The following is a 15,356-nucleotide window of genomic DNA, read 5'->3' on the forward strand; positions in this document are numbered from 1 at the left end:
GTCAGCAGACTACATTGGGTGACATTCCTGGGAAGGTCTTTCTGCCCCTTTGTCCCCTGCCCCTTGGTTTCATTCTGCCTGGAACACATACTTGATGGCTGGAGTCGCTGCAGCCATTCTGTGATCTTGAGGAGGAAATTCATTTGCATATGAGAGCAGAACAGGAAGACGTTAGGAACCTACGTCTCTGCCTGATGATTTGTGGAACTGCCACAACAGTTCTATAACCTGTCTAGTTCGGGACTAATTTTTTTGTATGTGTCAGAAAAAAGGGCCAATTTGCTTACATTACTATAATTGGATCTGACCTAAACAAAATCTTAATTAATATACAAATGGGGTCATAGCTGATGACTCTCAAATCCAGCCCTCAAGGCCAGCTGCTAAAAACAGGTTTTACAAATTCTACAAAATAACGAGAAATTCCTATACTTACAATTAAAAACTGATCTGCAAATCAAATATTCCTTACTGATGTGAACACTGATGCGCAGGAAGGGAAGGAGAAGAAGCAGCTTAGAATAACAGGAGAAGTGGGGCACCTGGCTGGCTCAATCCAAAGAGCATGTGACTCTTGATCTCAGGGTCGTGAGTTCAAATCCCACATTGGGTACAGAGCTTATTGAAAACAACAACAACAACAACAACAACAACAACAACAACAACAACAAGAATAGGAGAAGTGCCTGGAAATCAGAGCTGTTTGGCAGATATGTCCCAAGAGACTCTATTTCACCAGGCAAATTCGACAAATAATTACATAGTGGAAGAGCCATTACTTCATAACAAAGTGCTAAGCGGCTGGTGGAATCCAAGCCAAAATACAGTCAGCCTTTTTTAAAGGTATCCAGGACCACTTAAACAACAGTTTATATAAATGCGTCTTTTTTGAGAGGCTGGTCAATTTTGTCCTAAGGAGACTTAAAACCAGAGTTTCATACCTCAGACTCACAAAAAGGGTTAAAATGAAATGTTAATGGACTTAACAAGAGAATGGAGAAAATAAAGACAATTGGAGTCATTCATCAAAATAACATCGTGTCAGCAGCTCAAGACAGATCACTGCTGAGGGAGCAGGGCAGAAAGAAGAGAAAGAAACAAGAAATTAACCCCACCGCAAAGGGAGTCCGAATCGGCTGGAGAAAAGGCATATGGTTTTACTGCTAATTCTAAGAAAACAAAACAAAATGGAGGAAAAAAGAACACCAAGGATTTCTACGCCAACAATTCCACCATCTTGGGCATATGCAAAATGCATAAAGGCTCGTCAGGGAAATAAACACACACGTGCCCGCATCTTTAATAAAAGCTGCTAGACTTGGATACTTTTTCTAAAACAGAACCAACAGCTACCTATCGTGTTCTCCGCATAGTTGCTTCTCTGAGAGTGTTCTGAGCCTGCCCTCTGGAATGCCTTGAAGTCTTTTGCTCTTGCTAAACATAAGCATACAGAGAAAAAGACTTCTGAAAGATCTACCAAATTTCCCCATCCCTCAGGTATAAGATTACCCTGCAACCCCTTATCTTCTGCTTCTGTTACGAAAACAGAAGATCAGAAAAAGATACGACAAATGTCCTCCCAACTTCTTTTGTGTTTCAGGGTTGACTGGGATGCCACAATGCTACGTTGACGTTGGTAGCCCATTCGCGGCACTATCACTAAATACAATCCACGTCATCCTATTACTGAAAATTCTTTGGTACGGTTTTTCCAGCGATAACGTGCACGAGAAATGGACATAGCAGGTGGGTACGTCAGATTGACTAAGGACCACCACGGGATAACACCAGTGATTTTTCTGGGATCAAACAGAATCAATTTAGGCAACCTAGTTAGCTGGCTCTAACTCAAGCCAACCAACCAAGGCGTCAGCTAGGTCCAATCTAGGAACCACTTGCATCAATGGTCTGTCTGGATCAATGGAAACCTGAGAACCATATTCTCACTCAAACCTGTGATCTTCCAGCCATCAACACGTCGAGATAAACGTCCTGCAAAAAGTGAAGAATTCTCTCTGGCCAAGGAGAGCAATGTCTTTTGAAGTTAACGAAAGGTGCGAAAGCTACTGTGCTCACGTCCATATATAGTTTTGGTTAGGTTGTTATTGGGGAAAGCTGTATTCTCAAGTGCTGAGGTCCTTAGCCATCACGAAGCGACAACATGAGCTGACGGAGTCACCAAGTAAGTCAGGTACAAAATCAGCTTCATTGTAATTTTTAATTTTTTGTACTGAACTCCGTAATTTTTCAAATAACTTTCATACTCGCCAGCTCGTGTAACTTTACAACCACCCTGACACACGAGTAAAGAAGCCACCGGTCTTCCTGCTTGACCACTGGGACCAAAGGAGCTCAGTGGGCCTGAGGTATGGCCACCACAGTAGACGCTTCAGACAAAGCAGAGGAGGAAAAGAGGGTGGGGAGGGGCTTGGGTGTATGGGGGCACTGCCCTGATGAGCTAAGTGACCGTGGGCAAGTCACTTCTTTTTTAAATTCCCTATCTAGAAGATCAGGGAAGGGAGAGTTCAAGTCTGTCATTTCTGAGGACCTCTTCTATGGACACATCCTGAGGGCTACTAATTCCACAAGGGAAACTAGAGGCAAATGAAATGAGCCAAGAACAGAATATTAAAAGTAAGGAAAGTGGAGAGTGGGAAGAAGAGAGAAGACAGGAAAAATCTGTGTGTAAGGATGACAAGAGACTCAGAAAATAGTCCCAGGACTGCATCACTGGTGCGCGCAAGGACACCATTTCCAAAGGGATAAAATCAGGTTTAGATCTAAAACTTCTTGTAGCCAACTTTTTTGTGATGATGATGATGATGGTATCACTGATGTACTAACTTTTTATTCTTGCAGTGGAAAGCAGGTGCAGGAGGTGGCATTGATCATATTCCTAGGGGTGTGGACGCATCGTTATTTCCGGGCTGTACGAGGAGCAGATTTTGTTTGGTCATTAACAGGTAAGTGGGAATAAGTCCAAATTCAGAATTTGCATTTGGATAAATCCCAAGCGACCTCACAGCTCCTTTAAGGGACCAACACAGGCTGGGACAATCGTGGTATCCCACTAGTGAACAAAATAAGTACACGGTATATCTGCGTTTCTTTGATTTTAAGACCCTCCATCCATTTAAAAACAGCCTTCCACTGCCCCCCCCCCCACCCGCCACCTCCCGCAAAAGAAAGAGAAGAGAAAGGAACACCATCTCGCATTAAATGTACCCATACACTGAAAAGCACATTGGGATTTGAGGGAGGCTAAAATGAGAGAAGGGGGGTGGGTTTCAAATTGAGGCAAATAATGATGGCTCGGTGTCTTGCAGCATTATTGCACTGTAATGTAAGTCTTCCCAATTTTCAAATGTAAAGTCGAACCTCCTGGCCCCAAAAGGTATTACGCATGCTAAAACACACTGCATCAACTTCTATTCTAAACGACGGCGACCAAGCTGACAGCTACAGTTTTGCCCGTTTCTGCCGCCCCGAGACAAAAGAACGGATTGGGGTGCTACTTGCCTTTCCAGGCTCACACTCTGTCCCGTCTGCCCAGGGCGTGTGCTGAGTCCGGCAGCCTTTGTGCGCTCCGTCCACGTTATGGCACCAGAGCCGTCTACACTGCATCTGCTCAATTGCGTTAAACAAAAATTCAGCGATTAGACGTTATGGGACCAGGCAAGGACTGCTTTCAACTAACGTTTGGCCGGCGAGAGAGCGTGGGTTGGAAAGGGATTGGTTTTTTTTCCTTGCTATGATGAATGATAAAATATTCCAAAGGCTTAGAGGGCAGCCCGTGAGACACATTTCGATGTCTGGTAGGACTTCAGATGGTGTAAAGGGGGAATCTTTGCCATCATGAGTAATGCAGAAAGGAATATAATCATGGACAAATTTTACTAAAAATGTTTACTATCTCCCTGGAATCCCTGTGTTTCCCAATTCACCATGCTATCTCGGAAGTCTCTCCCTCCAAAACAGCCAAACAGACTCCCACAGGAAGGAAAGGGGGTACCTTTTGGAAGCACACTTGCACCCTGATAACCAATGGATAGCATTGGTCCAAGTGCCCACAGCGCAGAGATTAAAATATCCCACACCCACCACTTGAGCTACTGCCAGAAATGATCTCAAGCCCCACATGGTCACGGGACACGGCCCTGACAAGCTGAAACCGGGGAACAGGTTTGCCTCATGAACCGCCTTCACCGAATCTAGAAGATTCTGTGTGGTAAAGGTCACCCCGACAAGTCAGGGGAGAGAGGGAAAAGGGCTGAGCTGTGCCATCACCAGCTCTGTGACCCCTGCCTCTCTGAGCTCACTTTCCCACGTGAAAAATGAAAAAGATAATGGGGATCTCTCTTTTGGGCTGCCACGACAGGGTAATGAGAATGTGTAGGTGAAGTACCACCCAGCGGCAAGCACTATTCCTACTTGATCACCAACATCACTATTACTATTGTCCTGAACAGCCAGTGGACCCTTCTCAAGTTTACCATGAGTGGCTGATGTTAGACCGAAGAAGCCAGTGGGAAACTGTGAATTAAAAATGCCAGAATCAGGGCGCCTGGGTGGCTCAGTCGATCAGGCTGGATCCAACTCGTGGTTCCGGCTCAGGTCATGATCTCGTGGTTTCGCGAGTTCGAGCCCCTCATTGGGCTCTGCACTGGTGGCACAGGGCCTGCGTGGGATTCTCTCTGTCCCCTTCTCTCTGCACCTCCCCCACTCAGACTGTCTCTGCCCCTCTCAAAATAAGTAACTAAAATGTAAAAGTGTTAGAAAACTGTCCAGAATCAAGGGATGAGGACAGAGATGGCCCCACACACTTACCATATACGGGCACACCTGAGAACCTGGTCCAAAAATCAATTCACATTGTTTATTCACGTTGTAAAGGAGGCCCGGCAGTTGGGGAGGCAGAGGGTAGCGTCTGGCTTCAGGTTCATTAAGCAAACACTCACCGTAACCAGTGCTGTGGAAAGCAGAAAAACACAGATGGTGAGAGCATTGGATGAGATGTGGCTGTCAAAGGCTCCAGATGAAAGTGAAGGCCATCCCGCCTTTTAAAGGTAGAGCGGATAGTTTATTTTTCAAATGTGCTTTACTCTGTATATCCCAGGCTAAACTCCAGGAGCTGAAGTTCTATTTTTGGCATATACTTGTTTGTGGATCTGCTGGCTATCCATACAATATAGTCAGTAGGAAATATGTAGTTTTCCTAGCATTTATCACATTTTGGGGCAATTACCTATTATTATTTGTTATCGTCTCCAATAGACTGCAAGCTTCTTAGGGGCAAAGATACTATCTTTTTCATGTGCGCATGGGGCTCTAAACATTATAGCAACAGGTCTTTAGTAATTGTTTGCTGAATAGATGAGTGAGTGAACCTACAACCATAGTAAGCAACCCTTCAGATCATCTGGTTAAAAAGAAAAAACAGCAACCCTCCGCTTCTTTGACTTTTCTGCAAACACCTCTTCTGGAAAATTCACACCTGGTGAGTTCTGATTAATAAGCCCCCTCTTCCCTGTGGCTGAAGAAATATACACCCAGTGACCTTGGACAATCACTTAACCTTTCGTACATCTGGGAGAGAACAGCAATAAATCTGTGACACAGGGATATTGTATAATGTAATTGGATCTCTGAACTGCCTGGCAGGAAGCTTAAAAAACAAAACAAGAAAAGAGAGGAAAGAAGGAGAGAGAGAGGGAGACAGAGACAGAGACAGAGACAGAGACAGAGACAGAATGTTCTCAATTCAACAACATGGAGGTCTGTGTAATTTTCATCCACCCACATTACCTTCTTTGGGGTCATCTCACCACCCTCCCCCTTTCCAAGCCAAAATTACTAAGTTGCAACCACATAAATATTTGTGGCCTTCCTTCATCGTGTAATCACAATCGTGGTCCCTCCCCGAAGACCTGAACAGATTTCATATCTTTACCAAGAATGAAGCAACATTTACATATTCTCTTTAAGATCCTGACCTTTTCTTTAGCTCAGTCTGTAATCTTCAAAACTCTGGCAAGGATAGAACTGCACAGATGTCACAGAGTATTTTTTTTACCTCCTCCCAGGAATGTCAACAAAAATAACAACTCAAAAGGAATGCTTGACTCTACATTTTCTTTCCCACAATGAGTTCACTACATGGAGGCCAGACACTAGAAGCGCGTGCTTGAAAGAAAGTTTAAGTCTTACTCTAAAAACTCAGTGATATATTTTCGACTACATTTTGACCACATCCAGGGGTTGGTGTAGAAGTTCAAGGTGGGAGCCATGACATGCTGGGGACTCTTCACTCCTTCCTCTTTGCACTTGTTGTTGTCATCGTGAGGCATGTTGAACCTAAGGCCAAAGAGACAAAGATGGGAACATCAACAAACACCAAAGGATTGAGCTCTCATCATTGCTACAAGAATGCATCTAAGAGCAAAAAGTTAACTGACGTCTTCATTGCGGCTAAGAACCTACATCCTGGTGATCACAAGAAAACCTACTGGATGGTTCCAGGCAGAGTGAAGCATAAAACAGAATTCTCCCCCAATTTAATACAAAGGGCCTTTAATGTATAAAAAAACAAAACGAAACAAAAAAAAAGGACAGTGGGCCATGATCTGGGTCAAGTGTACTTTTTGGAATTGCAGAGGCTGTGAACGTGCTATAGTTGGTGCTAGAAAACAGTAGTTGGAATTCCTAATAAGCTGTTAAAGGCCAATTTATAGAGTCAAGAATTTGGCCAAGTTATGATAGCATCGTGAATACAAAGAGTCAGTCAAGTGTCAAAACTTGAGGCCAAAAGCTTTCTAATAAGAGGCTCACTATGGGTCTTGGCATCTCTCCTTTTGGGTCCGGCTGACGAATGATATAACCGCATAGGTATATCATTATAAAGGAATGTGAAGTTCGTGCACAATAAAACCCATTAAGGAAAGCGGCAGGCGTGGAAGCCGGAGACATGCCAATTCAATTGGCTTAACGCAGACATGGCAAATAGTTTCATGCTTCCTGCCAACGCCAATTGATTGGTACTGGCTTCCTAAAAAGTTGGGCACAAAAAGATTCTAAAACTAATCCAGGTTCTACCCGAGAAAAGGCGATGATGGAGTGTCAATGTCCTCTGGGGCTTGGGAGGGAACTCAGCAGCAGCATTAACACATACTTGCCATTCTTGGCTTTGCCAGAGAAAATGGGGCCTGGGAGGGGGGGGGGGCGTGGGGAGGGAAGGACAGGAAGCATTTCTCAATCTAGAAACATCAATTCTATGACCCACATGCCATTCACAGCTCAGGTAACAAACCCCCAGGGACTGTCCTCTCTGAATGATGCTGCAGTCACAAAATTGATGCATGTGATTAATTTTGCATTTGGGGAAGAATTTGCATCATGAGTTCATCCTGAAATAGGGAAAGCAGCGAGCTAGGCAGAAGTGTGTGGACTTGTTTCACATTCAAAGCCCAGATAAAAGCCTATAAAATGCATTTCATTCATTTGCCTTGGGTTTGGTTTTCTTCTACATTGGAAAAAAAAAAAAAAACAAAACTTGGGCTCCTCAATAATTACTGCCTGATGGAGTAAATTCCGAATGGAAATTATGAGATAGAAAACCTTTATCTGTCTAAGTTCAAATGAATAGTTCTTCAGGCTTCCGAGTCCATTTTCTGCAAAGAATGACTGTCCCAGTTGCCAGTTCCCTGATGCAAAGTCACTGTCATTCTTATACCAACAAACCCAACACAAACAACACCCTCAAATCTTAGTTTTTTGTTTCCTTGTGGTGCAGAGGATCTGGTGTTTGTGGGTAAATTGCTTGATTAAGGCCCCACAGCTGATGGGGTGGGGGAGCTGGGATTGGAAAGCACTTCAGTCTGACTCTAAAACCTCTGTGTTTTGGAATATATACAAAGCATATTCTCTCCTGTTAGACAAATTGTACAAGATTTGTCAGAAATACTGCGTAAAGATCTCTGTATCTTTACAGAGTAGAGACTCAGTGACCTCCCAAATTCTTCCTACCTCAGAGCTGGTACAAGAATGTAGGAACTATTTTTGAAGCATCCAATGATGCTCGATGCACATAAGATCAATTGCTTTTTCCTCTCCAACAGGGTTTTATGTTGTCAGACAGTCATGACTGTAACAACTTAACATTTAATCTTTAAAAAGGTCATTAGAAAATTTGCTAAAAAGTACTGTAGCAAATTAAAATATATATATACATATGTATATATGTATGTATACATATATATGTATATGTATTCACTATATATTATATTCATTATATAATATATATTCATTATATTATATTATATATATAATTATATTATATATATTCATTATATATTCAATATATATTCATTATATATTCATATATATTCATTATATATATATATATTCATTATAGTCATTTTCCTTAAAATATAAGCAAACCTAACTATATGAGACAAAGCACCAAAACAGAAAGAATTCACTAAAGGGCTAGAGCTCACCTTTTGTTTCACTTATACCTCACATCATTCACCAATTACTTCATTTTTTTTTTTTAAACTTCTTAACACTTCAGAGATGTGGTGCATATGTTTTAGCCCTATCTAATAGTTAGGGAAACAGCATACATTTTTCTCAAGTCAAAGAATGAGTCCAGAACTTGCGTATCTGGCTCCCGGCTCCCTAGTTCCAATGTCACAAGTTGGTACCTCAACATTAGCAACTAAACTTGAGGCAATTTAATATTGCCAAGGTCAAACACAGGGAAACAACACTATCCACCATGTGGGGATTATGAAGTTTAAGGGAGACCATGTCAAAAGCTCCTAGGCCAATGCCAACAACATGGTTTTTGTTGGGGGAGATGTGTGTTGACTACAGTTGACACAGCTGAGGCTCCTCTGTAGCTGAAAGTATTCAGGTTTTGCTGATCAAAATTCTTACTTTCCTTAAAATACAAACTTAGTAGACTGACTATCTAAAAGGAGTTTGTAAGCTCTTGTGAGGAAGGAATTAACAGGAAACTAATTAAATTTCTTTAAATAGTATACGCCTCTTGACCATACATTGTGAGGAATTGTTAATCTGTTAATCACAAAAACTCTTGCCTTTTTTTGAATGCATTCCTATCTCTATAATTTCCCCCATTGTGGTCTGCCTTGTTGAAACGCCACCCTACTCTTCATGGCCAAACCTATACCTCCTATTTAAAGGTCTAAAGCAATTACTAGACTTTATGCAAAAGAAACAAAATCCCCCAAAGATTCTATTAAAATAAGTTTGGGAAAAGAGAGTTAAACAAAACTAAGCAGTTTACTTTTAATACAGGACTTGTCAGAGCCTTGACTTTATGTCACTCAGCCTTGTGACTCCAAGCAGGGCTCTACCGGGAAGAAAAAAAATGTTTTAAATCACTTGAATATAAAAATCCTTCTCCCCTTCACAGAGCACTCTCCTGGAATTATTGTTGGAGCGCTTGTATTGGGAAATGTTGGTAGGACCAGTTTTTAAACTGAGTTCCAAGAAATCCTTGAGTTTCACAAAAATAGCTCAGAAACCAAAAAGACAAAGAGGAAGCAGACTAAGAAGGACTCTGGCTCACCATATCTGCTTAAGTGAAAGCCATTTCTCTTTTGTGCTATAAATATTGAGCATCTGACAATATTTCCTTTGGAGAAAAGAAAACAGGCATGCTCTAAAAATATGCTTCAAAGTTTTAAAATATACCTATTATATGCTGAACTAAATTGGAGATGGCTTTACATATGCATCTTGCTTTCCTTCTAGAATATCACATTGTGCATACATGCCTTCAAAACTCATTTGTTGAGGGGCACCTGGGTGACTCAGTCAGTTGAATGTCCAACTTCGGCTCAGATCATGATCTCATAGTTTGTGGGTTCAAGACCCGTGTCGGGCTCTGTGCTGACAGCTCGGAGCCTAGAGTCTGCTTTGGATTCTGTGTCTCCCTCTCTCTCTGCCCCTCCCCAACTCATGCTCTCTCTCTTTCTCAAAAATAATTTTTTTTTAATTAAAAAAGTTTTAAATTAAAAATTAAAAAAAATTGTTGAATGAAAAAGCTTGCTTGATAGATTATTTTTCCTCTAAACAAAGTTAACAATGACATGCAAACTGATACACAACTACATTAGTGACATCTTTTGAAAAAATTATTTTTAAAAGACATAGCATAAGTAACTCATCCTAGAAAGAAAACAATGCAGATCAAAAATCAGAAGAATTTCTCGTAAATGTACACTCTTTCACCCACGTTCTAACTATCCTTTGTCTCTAAAGAACAAAAAGGAAAGGCCAATTTCATAATAACCACTAAGTGACCATAGTTAGGAAATGTTTTCTTCTCTGTATCTTTAATCTCTTCCCTGAAAAAAGGGATGTCATTGTGCCTAGAGGCTAAATGTCTGAAAGACAGCCTTGTATATCTACGATCAGGAATGATCTGGATTTGCGAAAATCTCGTGAACCAGGGGAAGAGAGACCGACCCTTCCAGATAAAGATGTTACGTCACAAAAGTTTCCTAAGCTAATACACCCTCAGCTTCAGTGGATGGGCTGGAAAGGCCTCATTCCTCCAATTCCCAGTAGGAAAGGAGAATATCAGATGGTGCACAGAAAACATGCGCATTTGAACCCAGGATACACGTCAGCCATGGCTGAAGAGGGTTCACCGCATTACTCAACTTTCTAAAGTCTACGTTGTTTCTCCCAGTTAGGTCCAAGGCTCTTCAATCCTAAAATCTCTATTATGACTCTAAGAGTACGTTCCACTCTCTGAAGTCAAGTGAATACTCACTGATGCCAAGGAAGAAAAGGGTTAGGTCACTGTGAATTAAATGGAAACACGGAAAGGAAACGTACACATGGCCCAGCTCGTGGGCTATTGTGAAAGCCGTGCTCAGTCCACTGTCTTCACTAATAGAACAGCTTCGGTAGGGATCACAGATGGTACCCAGTTCAGCAAGACCTATTCAAAGGGGGGAAAAAAAAGAAGGAAAGAAGGACTGAGAATTGCTTTAAAAAGCAACTGCGGCTTGGAATAAAAACATGCGGTAGACTGTTGAAGCCACGGAGGATACATACACAGAGCACACTCACCTAAGGTGTCACATTTGTCATGAGCTCTGCAGATATCCTGTCTGAAAGCAAAGCAGACTTAGGGCCAGGATAATAGCAAAGAGTAAATGTCAACACAAGTAAAACACTTCCCAATCCCCCAGACATTCACAACAGCACCCACCTTGCGGGGCAGGAGGTTACAAAACGCCAACAAGGCCAAGGGTTTGCAACTCAAAAAAGCTTGGGAGCCAGTGACTTCCGGATTAAAAGCTACATCTAGCGGTCTTCTTCTGCCGCAGGGGTAGCCACAGAGCAAGTGAAAACCTCTCCAACTGGGACTTTCCCTCCCACAGCGGTGTCAGTGCTTCTAGTTCCCTTGGGAGCATTCCTTTGGGAGAAGGCTCCGGATGCCTTTCGTTTCAGTTCTTGTAAGAGTAAGCGTTTGTGACTATATCCAAGGTGGCCAACAAGAAATACAGATAGGACAGCACCCCTCTTGGTTGCCCTGCATGGCGCTTCAAACATTTTTGAGTTAGTAGCTGCCATTTACAAATTGGAAGATTTAAGGGGCGCCTGGGTGGCGTGGTCGGTTAAGCGTCCGACTCTTGATCTCGGCTCAGGTCATGATCTCACAGTTTGTGAGTTTGAACCCTGCATCAGGCTCTGTGCTGATGGTGCGGGGAGCCTGCTTGGGATTCTGTCTCTCCTTCTCTCTGGCCCTCCCCTGCTTGTGCACTCTCTCTCTCTCTCTCTCTCTCTCAAAATAAATAAACTTAAAAAAAAAATCCATATACCTCGTTACAAGAACAGCGGTGTCATGCTGGATTCCACCTGGATAGTTGGAGTGCTGCCACTGGCAAAAATTTCTTAATGTTGTCTGGGCGTTAAAAGATATGGAAGGTCCTTCCTAAATGCGGAAGAGAATTATGATTGGCCCATTGTGCCGACACCAATTAGATATGCCATTTCGGATACATATACAAGAAAGAAGAAAAAAAACTTTATTACCTGTTCATTATGAATCACAACTAAGTTCACAATAACAATATTAATTAAATTTCCAATACTTGGGTCTTTATAGATAGAGGCTACCTGCAACCGAGATAAATTTTTCAAGGTTAATTGTGAACTCTGTGTAAGCAATAAGCAATACACTTCTTACGCTGGGCTCCACCTCTTGCCACGTTTTCACGTAACATATGCATTTGGTAGTTCTGAATTTGCATTCATTCAACAAACATGTATTAAAACTCTCTTTGAAAAATTCACAGACAGCAGTTTCAGATGATAATGAGACCTAACAAGTCTAAATTTCAAAGTGTTTTCCTTGGAAACTGCATTGCTACGCAACTTGAAAGTTTTCTCTGCCAAAGCACTGGGTATTAATTTTCGATCACTCTTTCATCCCAGTTGAAGCCCCAGATTGCCCAATTATGGAATCTCACAGTGACTACGCGTTTGCTAATATTGCCATTCTTCATGTTTACCTCCCATTTGTGTTCCTCACAAGCTGGTAACCTGTTTTGTTTTGTTTTTTCCCCCAGTATTATCATTAATTATGAGAGCTAACATTCATTGAATGCCTGTTGTGTACCAGATCATTGCTGAAAACTGCACACACATTTGCATTTAGTCCCCACAGCAAAACTCTGAGCTGGGTATTATAATCTCTGTGCAACAAGTAAGGAAACTGAGGCTCAGAGAAATTAAGTAACTGTTCCAAGACTAGACAGCGGTGAGGAGCAGAGCCAGGCTCCATTTGACCCAGAGTCCGGGCTCAAAACTGAAATTCTTCTGAAAGGTCTGAACGTATAGGTTGGAAATGGACTTGACTCAGCACGAAGGCTGATTAGGTTCTCCTTTCCTTCCTCCAAGACAGGAGAGGGCTGGGGCACATGGGATTGAGTGTGGGGAGGGGGGGAGAGGGGAGAGGAGAGGGGAGGCTGGTTGAGGTGTGGGGGGGGGGAGGACAATGGAGTGGTTCACAGCAGTGAGGGGAAAGACAAAGAGAACCAGAGGCGAGGGCGAGAGAGGAAGAAATCCTAAAGCATAGTTCCCAAACACGGCTGCTTTTCTTATTCTTTTGAGGAATTTATTAAAAGTACATTCTTGTTTACATAACTTAGGGTCAGTCCATTGGAAGAAAAGCTATGTTGAGTCTTAAAATGAATGAGGGGAGATTATATGGGCTGCTAAAGAACAATTCCCAGTATTTTTAAAAGAAAAGAATAATACGTATAACACCATATATTAATACTCCATTCTGGTTTGAAAAAAAGATACATATGCATACATATTCATCTAAGAAATACCTAGAGTTGTGTTGTCCAATATGGTAGCCATTTGCTACATGTGACCACTAAATACTAGAAATGTGGCTCATCGAAAATGACATGTGGGGTGCCCGGGTGGCTCTGTCAGTTCAGGGTCCAACTCTTGATCTCAGCTCTGGTCATGATCTCATGGTTCCTGAGTTCGAGTCCTGCATCAGGCTCTGCGCTGACATTGCTGAGCCCGCTTGGGATTCTGTCTCCCTCCCCTCTCTACCCTTCCCTACTTGCAGGCACACACACACACTCTCTGTCTCAAAAAAAACAAACATAAAAAAATAAAATGATACGTGCTGTGGAGTGTAAAACACGTATTGAATTTTGAAGACAGTATGAAATAAAAGTAAAGTATTGCATTAGCAAGTTTTGAAACGATAATATTTTGATAGAAAATAAAATACATTATTAAAACTAATTTTACTTTTTTCTTTCCTCACAGAGTGGCTAGAAAATTTAAAAATACATGCGTGGCTTGCATTGTATTTCTACTGGGCAGTGCTGGTTAGAAACATATGCAAAAAAACCTTTTAATAGTTGTCGCCTCTGGGAAGGAACCAGAGTAGGGAAGGACACTTATTTTTCATTAATAGTCTTTGGTTCTGTTGGATTTTTTTTTTTTTATAATGCAAACCTATTGATTTCTTGATTCAAACCAAGAGTAGGAAAATAGAGAGGAGAGATTTGAGGGCCTCATCCCAGGGCTATTTCATTCGAATCTTGGGGAAGGGGACAGAGGCACATAGCTGCAGGTCAAAAAGCTCCAAGGTGATTCTGATTCACAAGAAGCACTCAAAAGTCTTACGAGAGACCCGAACCCGCTTGTGCAAGTTTATATGTCACACAAAGAGCACTGGGTTTGGGACGTGGACACTCTACAGGTCACATGCAGTCTCTAAGCCCCTGATCAGCTTTACTTGACCACGGGCAAGTGACCTAAGTCCTCTGAGGCTCAGTTTCTCTGCAAAATGGGGGTGATAAGCTTACCTAGGAGAGTTGCCAGGAGGATTAGAAATGCCACCTTGTCACAATGAAGCACACTGTCTAGCAGAATGAACATTCAGGACGGTAGCCCTTATTGTTCTGACAGAAAGGCAACCAATACATAATCTTAGGTTCTCTTCAGTCACTTGCCTGAATCGTTGAAATGCCAGCCCTGAGAAGGCTCTTCCACAGCACTGGGTGGAAACCCTTTTCCCAAAGGCACATTTAAGGACCTCACAAACCACCTTCTTTTGAATGTACTTACAATTGACATTAAAGTTAAAATATAGTGCTGAAGGTTTGCTCCGTGGTATAAAACCATTTTGTTGTCTGCCACCACCATCACTTCTACAAACCGTGGGTAGGATAAAAAACGTTTTGTTCTTCTGTGGGTCCTCTTTTCCCTCGTGCTGTCCGTCTTGTTACCAGAGGCAGGCAGAGCCTTTGTTGCTAAGCTGCTTTTTAATACCGCCACATCGTCAGCCAGGCTACGCTTCTCTCCCCATTTTCTTGTTCTCATTTTCCTCTTGTCTTCACTGTGACTATTTTTGCGTTCTGTAACAAATCAGATGGCACATATTATGTCTCGAGCCACATCTATTTCATATTAAGAATGTAATTCGCCACGTCTTAAAATGATGCCTCTGTTGTCAAATTACATACAAAACCGGGTTCTACACCCTGTGGACTCCAGGGGAGAAACTCAATCCGCACTCTCATCTAAATGACGAAGGACCTGAAATGAGCCTCTCCGGAAGCTTCCATAAATGCTCACTTAAGGTATTAGAAAATCAGGCATGGGTTTAAGGGAAACAATTGCCTATGACTCTTTTCATTCAGTAACAAAGTCCTGCTGGGATTTAAGTGGTTACCATTCATTGTTCTTTGCTACAGACAAAGAAGGGCCAACACAGGTACTGAGCTTTAGAGAATGGAAATGGAGATGTCTCATATACACCACTTTTGATATTCAAG

At 42.1% G+C, this 15,356-nt stretch overlaps 1 protein-coding gene across 3 annotated transcripts in view; it reads right to left on the bottom strand.

The window, feature by feature from the left end:
- ADAMTS9 (ADAM metallopeptidase with thrombospondin type 1 motif 9) overlaps window positions 1-15,356 on the bottom strand; it is a 162,229-nt gene that overhangs the window by 119,738 nt on the left and 27,135 nt on the right. For 2 of the 3 annotated variants that reach the window (XM_043587867.1, XM_043587869.1), the window contains exons 4-11: window positions 14,647-14,936; window positions 12,079-12,162; window positions 11,865-11,977; window positions 11,110-11,150; window positions 10,873-10,978; window positions 6,208-6,354; window positions 4,828-4,969; window positions 3,520-3,624 (exon numbers count right to left, since the gene is read on the bottom strand). In XM_043587867.1, coding sequence (XP_043443802.1) covers window positions 3,520-3,624; window positions 4,828-4,969; window positions 6,208-6,354; window positions 10,873-10,978; window positions 11,110-11,150; window positions 11,865-11,977; window positions 12,079-12,162; window positions 14,647-14,936 — 1,028 coding nt within the window. The remainder of the gene's footprint in view (window positions 1-3,519; window positions 3,625-4,827; window positions 4,970-6,207; window positions 6,355-10,872; window positions 10,979-11,109; window positions 11,151-11,864; window positions 11,978-12,078; window positions 12,163-14,646; window positions 14,937-15,356) is intronic. The other variant, XM_043587868.1, reaches the window with a different exon arrangement.

Source organism: Prionailurus bengalensis, chromosome A2 (genome assembly GCF_016509475.1).
Source record: "Prionailurus bengalensis isolate Pbe53 chromosome A2, Fcat_Pben_1.1_paternal_pri, whole genome shotgun sequence".
NCBI classification, from domain to species: Eukaryota; Metazoa; Chordata; class Mammalia; order Carnivora; family Felidae; genus Prionailurus; species Prionailurus bengalensis.